The 13483-nt window shown below is 41.2% G+C and overlaps 2 protein-coding genes across 2 annotated transcripts in view; both read left to right on the top strand.

Moving 5' to 3' along the window:
* Window positions 1–3978, top strand: part of LOC143289602 (nose resistant to fluoxetine protein 6-like) — a 34288-nt gene extending 30310 nt beyond the window's left edge. Inside the window, exons 15-16 of the mRNA XM_076598639.1 lie at window positions 1206–1348; window positions 3051–3978. Coding sequence (XP_076454754.1) covers window positions 1206–1348; window positions 3051–3233 — 326 coding nt within the window. The 3' untranslated portion in view covers window positions 3234–3978. The remainder of the gene's footprint in view (window positions 1–1205; window positions 1349–3050) is intronic.
* Window positions 3979–8688: 4710 nt separating this feature from the next.
* On the top strand, window positions 8689–12243 carry LOC143289601 (MORN repeat-containing protein 5-like). The gene is made up of 4 exons (XM_076598638.1): window positions 8689–8771; window positions 10132–10279; window positions 10761–11004; window positions 11400–12243. The coding sequence occupies exons 1-4, from the start codon at window positions 8725–8727 to the stop codon at window positions 11483–11485; spliced, it is 525 nt and encodes a 174-aa protein (XP_076454753.1). The 5' UTR covers window positions 8689–8724; the 3' UTR covers window positions 11486–12243.
* Window positions 12244–13483: the final 1240 nt, after the last annotated feature.

The raw sequence follows: 13483 nt of genomic DNA, 5'->3' as shown, positions 1-13483 counted from the left end.
GTTGGAGTGTGGGGCTTTTTTTTGGGGGGGGGGGGGAGGTCAGTTTTTTGTTGTTGTTGTTGTTTTGGGGGTGTGGGGGGTGGTCTTTCATTTTTAATTTTTTTGCGTGTTCTTGTAGTTTGGTTGGGTTTGTGTGTGTGTGTGTGTGTGTTGTGGGGTGGTGGCGGTGTTTGAGTGAGTGTGTATGTGCGCGCGCGCGCGCGTTTGTGTGTGTGTGTGTGTGTTTAGAGATGTGGTGAATGGCATCACTCTGCACGTTTTGAGACCTCCTCGAAACTGAAACTGATGCTTGTTCTTGTCTTTGTTCTCACTGTTATTAGGTGGGGGTGTTTGTGGTTTTCTTCTTCTTCTTCTTCTGCTTCTCCTCCTCCTCCTATACCTATTCTTCTTCTTCTTGTTCTTCCCTTCTCCACGCACACTCTCTCTCCCCATCATCTTTCTCCCTCTCTCTCTTTCTCTGTCTCTGTCTCCCTCCCTCTCTCTCTCTCTCTATCTCTCTCTCTGTCTCTCTTCACCTTCTCTCCTTCTCTCACTCAATTTCTCATCTGTCTTTGTGTATGTATGTATGTATGTATGTTTCATGATTTGTGAACCCCCTTTCTCCACACACACACACACACACTCTCTCTCTCTCTTTCTCCCTCTCTGTTTTATCCCTGTCTCTCTTTCTCTTCTCTCTTTCTCCTTCTTTGTTTTATCTCTGTCTCTGTCTCTCTCTGTCTCTCTCTCTCCCCCACCTCTCTCTCTCGCTTTTCGTTCCTCTCCATACTCTCTCCTTCTCACTCTTACCATTTCCCATCTCTATGTATGTATGCATGTTATGCATGTATGTATGTTATGCATGTATACTGTACATGTGTGTTTGTGTGTGTGTGTGTGTGTGTACGTGTGTGTGTACGTGTGTGTGTGAGTGTGTGTGCGTGTGTGTGTGTGTGTGTGTGTGTGTGTGTGTGTACGTGTGTGTGTGTACGTGTGTGTGTGTGTGTGTGTGTGTGTGTGTGTGTGTGTGTGTGTGCGTGTGTGTGTACGTGTTTGTGTGTGTGTGTGCGTGTGTGTGTGTGTGTGTGTGCGTGTGTGTACGTGTGTGTGTGTGTGTGTACGTGTGTGTGTGTGCGTGTGTGTGTACGTGTTTGTGTGTGTGTGTGTGTGTGTGCGTGTATGTATACGTGTGTGTGTGTGTGTACGTGTGTGTGTGTGTGTTTCAGGGTTTGTGAACACGGTGTTGTCGTGGAAGGGGTTCGTGCCTCTCAGCCGCCTGACGTACACCATCTACCTGCTGCACATCCTCATCATCATGCTCAGTCTGGAGAACGCCCGCACGCCATTCTACTACACGGACATCAACCTGGTGAGCACACTACTATGCAAACTGTCACACTGTCGACGATAATAATAACAATACTGGAGATGATGTTGGAGTCTCCCGTCGGACCGACGGATGAGTAGGCAGGCAGGCTTATCTGTCGGTGTGTGTCCTCATATGGGAGAAGAGGCTGATTCTGGATGCGCAGCACTTCCCACAGGTGTTGCAAGGGAAAACATCTCCAGAAGTTGAACCCTGCTTCATTCGCTCTCGCTTCTTCTTGATGGCCAGCGTTCTCTTGTTTTCATATGTCTTCAGTACTAGTAACTAGACATTTATCAGCGCTTTCCTCATCGCACAAAGCGCCTTACAATCCATACACACACGTATACAAAAGGCACTCAGTTCTCAACTCACAATCATGCACAATAAACATATATATATGTTATGCGCATACCGATTTGTACGTACAATACAAACATTCATACATACATACGTGCATGCATCCATCCATACATACATACATTTGACGCACACACAATACAGCGTTACCATGATGGTGATGATGATGATGGTGGTGGTGGTGATGGTGATGATGATGATGGTGGTGATGGTGATGATGGTGATGATGATGATATGGATACTTACATAGCGCCTATTTTCAGTCAGAGACCAAGCCCTAAGCGCTTTACAAACACGGGGTCATTTGCACAACAGGCTGTCTACCTGGGTAGAGCCGACTGACGGCTGCCATTATTTGGGCGCTCATCATTTGTTTCCTTTGTCATTCAATCAGATTTCAGGCTTGCACATGCACACACTCAGACAGACATGTCACTGAAAACCCACAAACTGCACGGTGTAGTGTGGTTGTTGTTGTTGCTTCTCCTCAGTTTTATACCGGCTGTCGACGGGCGCAATAGCCGAGTGGTTAAAGCGTTGGACTGTCAATCTGAGGGTCCCGGGTTTGAATCACGGTGACGGCCCCTGGTGGGTAAAGGGTGGAGATTTTTACGACCTCCCAGGTCAACATATGTGCAGACCTGCTAGTGCCTGAACCCCCTTCGTGTGTATATGCAAGCAGAAGATCAAATACGCACGTTAAAGATCCTGTAATCCATGTCAGCGTACGGTGGGTTATGGAAACAAGAACATACCCAGCATGCACACCCCCGAAAACGGAGTATGGTTGCCTACATGGCGGGGTAAAAACGGTGATACACGTAAAAGCCCACTCGTGTGCATACGAGTGAACGCAGAAGAAGAAGATACCGGCTGTCAGTGAAAACCCCAAAACTACAGTGTGTGGTGTTTTGTTTGTTTGTTTATACCCCCACCCCCCACCCCACTTCCCTTTCTAGACATTGACAGGTGGTTTGGTCGTCAGTCGTTCAGATGAGTTGTTAGACCCCGAGGTTCTGTGCCGGTGCACGGCAGCATGCACTCAGCACATGTAAAACAACCCACGACATGAAGAGGGTTGTCCCTGGTAGATTTTTGGTATTAAAAAGAATACCCCCTTTAACTGATATGGAGGGAAGAAAGAGACAAAAATAGACAGCAACATGTACATTCTAACTCTGTAACTGAACCACCAAATTCAGTTACCCCTCTTGGAATAATTTCCTGTCTGTCCGTCTATCACTATATCTACTTGTCTGTATGTCTGACTGTCTGTCTCAATGAATTAACCCACAAGTTCTACATTTATAAAGCCTCATAACTTTGTTATTGTTGTTTTTTTCAGGTCCTGTTGTTCCTGTCTGTTCTGGTGGTGTCCTACATGGCCGCAGCAGTCGCCTCCCTTGCCTTTGAGGCTCCCATGATGGCGCTGGAAAAGATCATCTTCCCACGTGACCGATCACGTGACAGCAATCAACCACCACCTGTGCAGCAGCCGGAACAGAACGGTTTCTACACGAAGAAATAACGTGCTGCACTTTTGTGGTGGTGGTTGTTGATGTTTAAATAGTTAGGGTCTGTTGTTGTTGTTGTTGTTTAAATAGTTAGGGTTTGTTGTTGTTGTTGTTGTTGTTAGGAGCGGAGTGGATGAGGTAAAGGTAAGTTGAGATAGGGGCGTGGTTTACTGAGCCCACAATACTTTTGAACCGAACAAAATTTATTCTGATGGACATTGTATCAACCGGACACAAATTAATGTGTGGATTCAACAAAAGTGAAACAGTTGACATTTTTGGATTTCATGTTAGATGTAATCTTTTTTTTTTAACTGTGTTACTTGACATGAAAAATAAATCACTGGTTAATATATGAAATAATACGACAACACTCAAATCCATGACCACTAAGACAGATTTTTTTATTTGCAATATCTTTGTTGAGTGAGCTTCACTGGGATGTGAGTTGAAAGCTAGTAACTGTGTAGATATGTAGGCCTGTCTCATTGATGAAATGTAAGACAATGCAGCTTCTTTTAGTATACTCAGTGTGAAATAAACATATTTAATGATATCTCTGTTAGAACTTTGATGATATGGACACAATTATTTGTCATACTGTTTCCACATGGTTATGAATTGGTGGACAAATGGAATCAAGCATGCATATGTATTTGCACGAATGAAATGTATATGTATGTATATAGTTATGAATGATGGACCTCAGTGTATGTGAGAGAGAGAGAGAGAGAGTGTGTGTGTGTGTGTGTGTGTGTGTGTGTGCTCTTATTCTGTTCTTGCAGAGAAGTGTGTACTGTGACATATGTGCGAGAGACTACGAGATAATAAATGCTTTATAAAGAGTTCATTCGTTCAGTAAGCACACTGTCTTGAATGAGAGAGAGGGTTGTATATGTGTGTATGTACATGTAATGATAATCATCATAGCAGACGATGCATTGGAGACGACTGACCTTGCATTCTTTACCCTTTTATGAAAGGTCGGGGACAGATGCTATTCCTTCAACGCTGGCTTTTAACGTGGATCAAAACACTCAGTGCACCTTTCTATAATTTATTGAATGTCTGGAATCAAATTCTCTTGTCCATTCTCTATTTGGTACGCTCAGCGAACCAAAGAGGTAATCTTATCAGTGGAGTGATCAGCGGAGTGGGCCAAGAGGTAACTTGTCCGCCTAGGAAAAGAGAGAATCTGAGCGCACTGGTTCGAATCACGGCTCAGCCGCCGCTATTTTTCTCCCCCTCCTCTATACCTTGAGTGGTGGGTTGGACGCTAGTCATTCGGTTGAGACGATAAACCGAGGTCCCGTGTGCAGCATACACTTAGCGCGCGTTAAAGAACACACAGCAACGAAAGGGTTGTCCCTAACAAAATTCTGTAAAAGAATCCACTTCGATTGGAAAACAAATAAAATTGCAGGCAGGAAAAAATACAACAACAAAAATGGGTGGCGCCCTCAGTGTAGCGGCGCGCTCTCCCTTGGGAGAGCAGCCCGAATTTCACACAGAGAATTCTGTTGTGACAAAAAGAGTAATACAATACAATACAATACAACATTCAGTCCTTGTGATCATGCACCCGCTAACGCAGCTTCTTCATACAGATAATCTACAGGCAATGACGGATGTGTCGGCCATTCCACGTCATTGATCTTCTTCGGATTTCTCTGTACAGTAAAAACTCAATTACAGCTTCAGTTTCTCAAGGAGAAAATCAGTGCGTTCGGACAAATCCATATGTGCTACTCCACAACTGCGAGGCAGATGTCCGACCAGCAACATTACCCAAGACATTATAGATATAGATACATGTGTATGAGTGTGTGTGTGTGTGTGTGTGTGTGTGTGAGTGTGTGTGTGTGTGTTTACCTATCAGAGTTGATTTCTAATACAGAATTTGGCGGAGGATAACACTTACTTTGCCATGGGTTCTTTTTCAATGCGCCAAGTGCGTGCTGCACACGGGACCTCGTTTTATCGTCTCATCCGAATGACTAGACGCTCAGTTTGATTTTCCAGTCAAACGTGGGGGAAAGGGCGAAACCTTCACGGACACTTTATAGGCAGATAAGCTTTTCAACCATACTGCAGCCTTCCTCCCAAGAAAGAAGTGCACCCAGTGCATCAAAGAACAAGAGAGGCAAGGCCTTCAAGACTCACTTGTGATACACTTTTTTTTTTAAATCCAAGCTTTTTATGTATTGAGTATAATTTCAAAATGTAATGTTTAAGATGAGAAAGATCAGTTTAAAGCAAATTAACTCCCCTGGCATTAATTACATAGTAATTTCCCTTTTTACTATCTGCACCAAAACGTTTGCAAAATAAATAAAACTTCCATGCTTAGCAAAAGAAGTTCCTGTTTGAACAAAAAATTATAATAATGACTGCTCTTGTTGTTGGGTCAGAATATCAGATCAAAGTGCCAAGTTTAGAGAATACAAAAAATATAGATATAACACTAAATGCAGTCTGCATATAATTAGGCTTCATTTTTTATTTTTTGTGCCCATCCCAGAGGTGCAATATTGTTTTAAACAAGATGACTGGAAAGAACTGAATTTTTCCTATTTTTATGCCTAATTTGGTGTCAGCTGACAAAGTATTTGCAGAGAAAATGTCAATGTTAAAGTTTACCACACACACACACACACACACACACACACACAACCGAACACCGGGTTAAAACATAGACGCACTTCAGAACTAACGGCAGCTACTGACAGCTCTCATCCCCGGCATAGTATCCAGCCTGTTCTCATTCCTTCTGTCAGAACACCGTCTTTTGGTCAGCATTCTTTTCTCTCTTTCACGGCCCAACTATCTGGAACCAACTCCCATTGCAGCCGGACTACTCAGACACTTCCTACCACAGCATTCATTTTTTTCAGTTCCCTGAAAACCCGCTCCTTTGAACTGAAGGAGAATCCGCAGTTACCACCCCTGCCACCTCCTCCCTCCATCCTTTCCTCCATCCCCGCGTCGGTGGCAGACAGAACAGAGGAAACCCGTAGACAAGTGTTGCGCAAGAGAGGAAACCCGTAGACAAGTGTTGCGCAAGAGAGGAAACCCGTAGACAAGTGTTGCGCAAGAGAGGAAACCCGTAGACAAGTGTTGCGCAAGAGAGGAAACCCGCAGACAAGTGTTGCGCAAGAGAGGAAACCCGTAGACAAGTGTTGCGCAAGAGAGGAAACCCGTAGACAAGTGTTGCGCAAGAGAGGAAACCCGTAGACAAGTGTTGCGCAAGAGAGGAAACCCGTAGACAAGTGTTGCGCAAGAGAGTGAAAGACAGACTAGACTAAAGGGAGGCAACAAACATTCACATGTGAGTTCAGTCTCGATCTCCCGCACTCTTCCGTAAACAAAACAGACACAAGGTATTGCCCCTGAGCCTATATAATTTAACACACACAAAAAAAAGATTCAAATTGTTCTGTTTAACCAGCAAATAGTACACACACACACACACACACACACACACACACACAAACGCAGGCATCCGATTTTGAGTCTGGGGAATGCTGACTTCTGTTCTTCAATGTTTCTGTGGGTCCACGAACTGAACAGTCAACACACACATCACCTCTGGTCTTGTGCCGCACACACAAATTTCGTGGTTCTTTCGGACGTGTCTTAGTCTTCAAGACACGTTGTCTCGAGGCTGCACCAGCCTCATCAGACCTCAGCCAGGTCTGTCCCGCTCCAGTCTCCCCGGACTGTGGGTTGATCCCGTCTCCTTGGACTGGGCTGTCTCAACGTCTGCCCCGGAACTCTGTAGCCAGAACCACAGAGCACCAACAGCGAGACCTTTTCCTTCCAAGCCTCTGTGACAGACTGTGTCGCTCGCCAGTTAAACCGGGCAGAGAAAAAAATATATAATCAATGACCAGTACAAAAAAACCACGTGCAAATAAACAGAATCACTTGATATTTTGGCACTCTGTAACAACACGAGAACGGCACAAAACTTCTATCGCAGATTATACAGAAAGCGGAAGCTCTCTTTATTGTTTGTTAAGCCTTTACTCTCCTTGTCTCAGAATTCTTTCATTACACAAAAGGCGGCAGTAATGTTTTCAAACTGACACACCGTAAAATCCGTGACATCTGCACGAGGGATAATAATCGATAACAAGGTGGTTTCAACTGCACATTAACAAAATGGAACGATAATGAAAAAAAAATGTATGCAACAGAAAACACAGCTAAATCAAGGATTTCTTAAATCGTCAATATACTTCCATCGATCGAGGGACCTCGCCAAGAAAACATGTTAGCTATATTAAACAAAAGAAAATGAAAACCTGTGTATATAACTGTCAGAAGAAAAAAAGACGTATGTGTCAACTTATAAACGTTCAATCACTTCCTTCAAAACTAATTTTGGACACGCTGTCACTCAGCTTAACATGATATCTTATCCGTTTTAGCCTTCATCTCACACCAATAGCTTCTCAAAGTTGGACCGTTAACTGCTTTGGAATGTATAAGCTTAATTTTCTATACTAGTACATGTGCCTACCGAGACTTTTCATAAAGTATTTTTCAAGAAGTGTGATTGTATTTCTTCGGACTTTCTCATTCATGTACGAAACAAACCAAACAAATATATATAATAATCAAACTTCTGCACAGTCTGTTCCAGTAATTCCCGGCCACCAGACATGCCATGTGTATTAACTCATTTCTTTACCGCTACCTCAAACCAAGCAGTGCAAATAACACTGATTACTATAAATAATATATATATATATATCTGTGTGTGTGTGTGTGTGTGTGTGTGTGTGTGTGTGTGTGTGTGTGTGTGTGTGTGTGTGTGTGTGTGTGTGTACAAAGACAGAGAGAGAGATGAATATCGTGGGGGAAGGGTGGGGGGGGGGGAGGCGGTGTATGTGCACACTGCATGCGCGCACGGCTCTCATGCCCCTCCCCCTACCCCTCCCCCCCTCCCAAGACGCATAAACGTACAGACATGCACATATAGACACATAATTATGTAGTTATACTCACCTATGCAGAATTATAGCATAATAATAATTAATCTAAAAATCTAAAACATCACTGATTCGTAATAAAGATATATCATCACAAGCAGATGAAATGCATCACTGATAAACCATTTCAAATTTTGCAAGTGATATATAAGCTAAAATACGACTTTGTTTGCATAAATAGCTCACAGACGCACAAGCAGTTGTGTGCGAACCCGTACACACACACACACACACACACACACACACACACACACACACACTGATACGGCACACACACGCGTGCGCGCGCTTGCACGTGTGCACGCGCACACTCACAAGAACTGAAACGGTGTGTGTGCGCGTGCACATGCGCGTGTGTGTTTGTGGCATAGTGAAAAAAGCAGCTTATCATTTCACTCTCCAAAAAGTTCTCTCTTGTTTTGTGTATAACAGGGGAGACTATTTACTGATAAGCGAAGTGCGTGACCTCCCTTCCAAGGTGGCCATAACGACAGTTCCCAGCATCAAAATGGAGTACACAGGCAGCAGCTACAATGGAGATTACACCAATGGACGGTCAGTTTGCCGCTTTAGCATGGTTGGCTATTTAAATATCAGACCATACATACACATATTTTGTATTTCTATAGTGTTTTAAGATATATAATGTGAATATATGCACAGCTTTCTTTTCGTTCTTTAATCTATTCTAGGTTTCTTTTCAACCTGGTCTGAAGTAAAACTTTACAGAAACTATGAGTACATTTAAATGGCGAAACAAAGTGTGTAAAATTCATTGTTAGTAATTTATCGTTTGCGTAACAGTCGATCTAGATAAATCCTACCAGAAAATCAGATTGTTGGAATTTCATTTCCTAACCACACACACACACACACACACACACACACACACACACACACACTGTTACCTTCTGCAGGGATAGATATTAATGGGTGGGTTAACAAGGCTGCAAGGAGTGTGGCATGAAAATTCTGAAGGTTCAGTTCCAGTCGATATCCCATTAGACTGAAAAGAATGTTGTTGTTTTAGAGAATGCATCTTATCACCATTTTAATAAAAGACTAAACAATTTAGAGTGTCAATACAGCAAAAAGCCCCATAGTTCGTAAACAATAAAAAGTTGTTGTTTTTTATTTAGCACATCTGCTTCTCATTCCAGACATTCCACTAGTTTAGCCTACATATTTTATTTGAATGCTCTTTGAACAAAATTCAGCAAAAATATAAGATATTCTTGTGGGAAAAGTAACTGTAACTCACTTACTTGCCCAATATACTCACAAAAGAATTGTTTGTTATAAAAAAAAAAAATATAACTTATCCAGTTTACGATGCAACCTTAATGTTGTTGAACATATTTAAAATGACTATTCACTCCTTCACAAATTTTCTAAATGTTTGATGATGAGCCTTGTTGGTATCTTCCTTTGATTGTTTTCAGGGTTCAAGCTCACACACACTCTCTCTCTCTCTCTCTCTCTCTCTCTCTCTCTCTCTTTCTTTCTCTCCCTCATTCACACAGACACAGACACACACACACACACACACACACACACACACACACACACTCAGTGAATTGCTTTATCCCAGTTATCTATAATTATGACTTTGTTACTTGTACTATTATACTGATTTTCTTTTTAATTTGCTAATTGATGAAATATATAGGTTTTTCTTTCTTTTCAAATAACCATAATTCCATAATTATCAAAGAGAGGAGGGAAAATTAAGCATCATCTTTTTTTTTCTTCTTTTTTAAAACTAGTTTTCAGTTGGCCTCTGCTTATCCTCACTATTTCCTTCTTAGATATGCATTGACAGGCAGTCTATTTCCTTAATTGGTGTACTGGGATTGTTATATTGTTCTTGGACACGGACTGACAGGAGTTATCTGCTCCTATTGTGCTGTTTCAGGATGGAAGGCAAGGGACAGTACTGCTTCCCAACAGAGACACGCTATGAAGGAGAGATGAAGGATGGCATGTTCCACGGCAAAGGAACTCTCTTTTTCCCTAACGGCAGCAAGTATGAGGCAACCTGGGAAGAGGGCATTGCTGTTGAGGTGATTATATGCACCTTGCAGCACCACTTGTTTTCATTTCAGTCTGTGAATCCACTCATTTATATATATATATATTTTTTTTTTTTTAATAAATGAAAGAAAGAAATAAAAGATTTCTTGTCAACAAAAACTAGTCCTATATTTTCTGTGTTCTTTTTGTGTTGATAATAACATTTGTTATATGATTTACTCTTACAAGACTGGAAAATTTATGTCAGATTCCAAGTATTTTCTCCATATGTGTCTTTGGGGAAGGACTGAAAATTCCTCATTGTCATCAATTAGAGTAAATTTGCTGAGGAAATGTTCGCTTTTTCATCAATGAGAACGTTACTATGGATTCCAGCTAGGCAATGAAAAATCAAGAGTAATCAAAGAAAGACATAAATTGGCAACATATGAGACTCCAAACAAAATGAAAAAAGAATTTGGGATGAAAATGAGTTTTAACTATACACCTGTTTTGCTTTTATTTGTTCAGGGCAAATACACCTTCGCAGATGGCTTACAATATGACGAAGAGAACTGGGAGTACTGTGATGGCTACGATCGTCGTTTCTACACAGAGATCTGCAAAGGTTTGAAGCCTGCTGGAAGATCCCAACTGACCAATCAGGTGCCACCTCGAGATATCCCTGAAGGCTGCTATGACTGTGGCGATGGCTTCTACAACCCCAAGACCAGGGTGGTTGTTGACTACAGCAAGAAGTTTCTCCGAAATGCTGGTTTGTGTGGTTTTATTGAAATTTCAAAATTGTGTGTGTGTCTGTCTGGTAGTTTTTCTTCTTCTTTTTTTTTAATTGGTCATCTGATTTGTGTGTGTGTGTGTGTGTGTGTGTGTGTGTGTGTGTGTGTGTGTGACAGAGACGCAGAGCGAGTTTACATGTTAGAACATACAAAAGTGTTCACTCACAAGAACCACATCGCAGTGTGTGTGAATATATATATATATATATGTATGTATGTATGTATCCATGAAGACTCACAAGTGCACAGCATTCATGTATCTGCATTCACATGCACCCTGCATGACACTCAATAGTTGTTCAACTTTTTGTGTATGTTGAGTTTTGAGCACAGAAGTTACAGTTTTTTTCTGAATTTTTGTTTCTCTCTTCAGATGATGATGAACATGACTGGATTGTGAAGACCTGTCGGAAAGGATGGGATGAATATGTTGGCTACACTCACAAACCTGCTGCCTGAGTGGTTCTCTTCACGACTGGATTTACCACTGGTGTTTAGTTCTGTTTCTCTGTGTGTGTGTGTGTGTGTGTGTGTGTGTGTGTGTGTGTGTGTTTATGAGAGTCCAAGAGAGAGAGAGAGAGAGAATGTACATTTCATTTCAGACCTCCCATTACTGAAAAGGATTGAATAACGATCATCGTTAACTCATTTTGCTGGTCAAAGTTTATAATGAATCAGGAATTTTTTACCCTGTGAACACATATTTCATTTTGTTTTGCTTAACTGTCAGGGATTGAAACTTCGATTTGCTACTGGAATACCTATAACTGTTACAATTATCTCTTAGCTAATTAGATGCATAATATTAAATTAAGATTCAGGTAAATCTCCAACACTACAAAATCAATACACATGGTTTAAAGTTTGAAAAAAAAAAAGCATCATGATAAACAGCCATTGGTCCTCAGTTTCACGTCATAGAACAAATATGTTGAAATGGTGGTGACAGTAGGTATGTTTGTTAAATATTATTATCATACCATACTATAAAAAGACAACATTGTGATTATAGTATTAATAATGTTCAAATGAGATATCCAAAACAAATCACTGTGCGGTAAATGTAGACAAATTATGTCAGTAGTTGTTTGGGGTTTTTTTTCTGGCATACATTGTCATGTTATGTTTCAGATATCCCTTGTTTTTGGCCTTTACGTGAGTTATGATTATTTGTCAAATCAAAGAATGAGGGAAGATTAAATACTTTGAAAATGTTTAACAAAGTCTATGGTGTGTACAAGAGAGAGAGAGATGTAAAGATGTGTATGGTTGTGTGTGAATGTATGCAGTTGTCTGTGCCTCTGGGTGCAAGCTACATGCATGGAGGGGGATAAAGAGAGAGGGTTGAGGAGGAGGTGATTAAATAGTCAAATGAGTTGAAAGTCAACAATGCCCAGGCAGTCTATAACCCATGAACAACTATGAAAAGAAGAGTACAAATCAATCAGTCCAGAATATTATTGAACACTACATTTTCCATGAAACCGTCAACATGATCAGTCCAGTATGATAGTATACTACCGAGCATTTGGCACTTTGGCAAACTGTCAGCACAGCTGATACAATAGTACACTAACACTTGGTATATCAACCAATGGTCAACACTCTGTGATAATTAATAAATCCAGATCAAGTGTCATCAATCTGTGTTTAGCTGTACTTGTTTATAAAAATAGTTTTGTTAATCTCCTGGCACTCCCATGTTGCAGTGCAACTATGCAAGTATTTGTGTGTGCATACACAGTACATGTACATGTGTGTGTGTGTGTGTGTGTGTGTGTGTGTGTGTGTGTGTGTGTGAAGCGTTTGTGTGTGCATGATGTTCATGAGTGAAGAGGTGTGTGTTTTCAGCTGTTTGTGCATTTGCATGAACCGAGTGTATGCTGTGTGCACACATATGCATAATGTTCTACATCCTTGTATGTCTATATGTCGCATGGAAACATTTTTCCATGCAGGTGTCATAACAACAGATCACAACAACTTACATCATTTTTCATTCAAAAACACATGTATAACACTATTTATATTCTCACCATCCATAATAATTTAGATCTCAGCCAATCAAACAGACCATGCAGGTGAGATTGAAACCTGCCAATGACATTGCAAAACAAAACCAAAGCCAAACAAGTTTCTAAAATTCAAGTTTTGCAGATTCCCGATATAATGATAAGATCAGAGGAATTGAGTTTGCTTCATTTTACAATTGTAAATTTTGTCTCTAGCAGAACTGCACACAAGAAAAATAGAACTTGAAATTTGAAAAAAAAAAAAAAAGTTTTCACTGAATCACTAGTAAAAATAATACTTAGTGTCTGATTTCCTGCTCCAAACCAGCAGTCATTAAGGTGGTGTTTGTGGGGTCGGCTCGATTGTCCCCCCATGTCGATATTCCCCCAGCCATATACTCCCCCAGCACAAATACTCCCTCGGCTCGTTAGTCCCTCTCACAAA

The sequence above is a fragment of the Babylonia areolata genome, chromosome 14 (assembly GCF_041734735.1).
Source record: "Babylonia areolata isolate BAREFJ2019XMU chromosome 14, ASM4173473v1, whole genome shotgun sequence".
Classification (NCBI taxonomy): domain Eukaryota; kingdom Metazoa; phylum Mollusca; class Gastropoda; order Neogastropoda; family Buccinidae; genus Babylonia; species Babylonia areolata.
Note: the sequence above shows the minus strand (reverse complement) of the source record. Positions and strands in the feature narration are given on the sequence as shown.

Excerpts from the sequence above, each read along its gene's own strand:
- LOC143289601 (XM_076598638.1), top strand. The coding sequence starts at position 8,725 with ATGGAGTACACAGGCAGCAGCTACAATGGAGATTACACCAATGGACG. Across the intron at positions 8,772-10,131 it reads GGAGATTACACCAATGGACG|GATGGAAGGCAAGGGACAGT; the intron begins GTCAGTTTGCCG and ends GTGCTGTTTCAG. Across the intron at positions 11,005-11,399 it reads GAAGTTTCTCCGAAATGCTG|ATGATGATGAACATGACTGG; the intron begins GTTTGTGTGGTT and ends TTCTCTCTTCAG.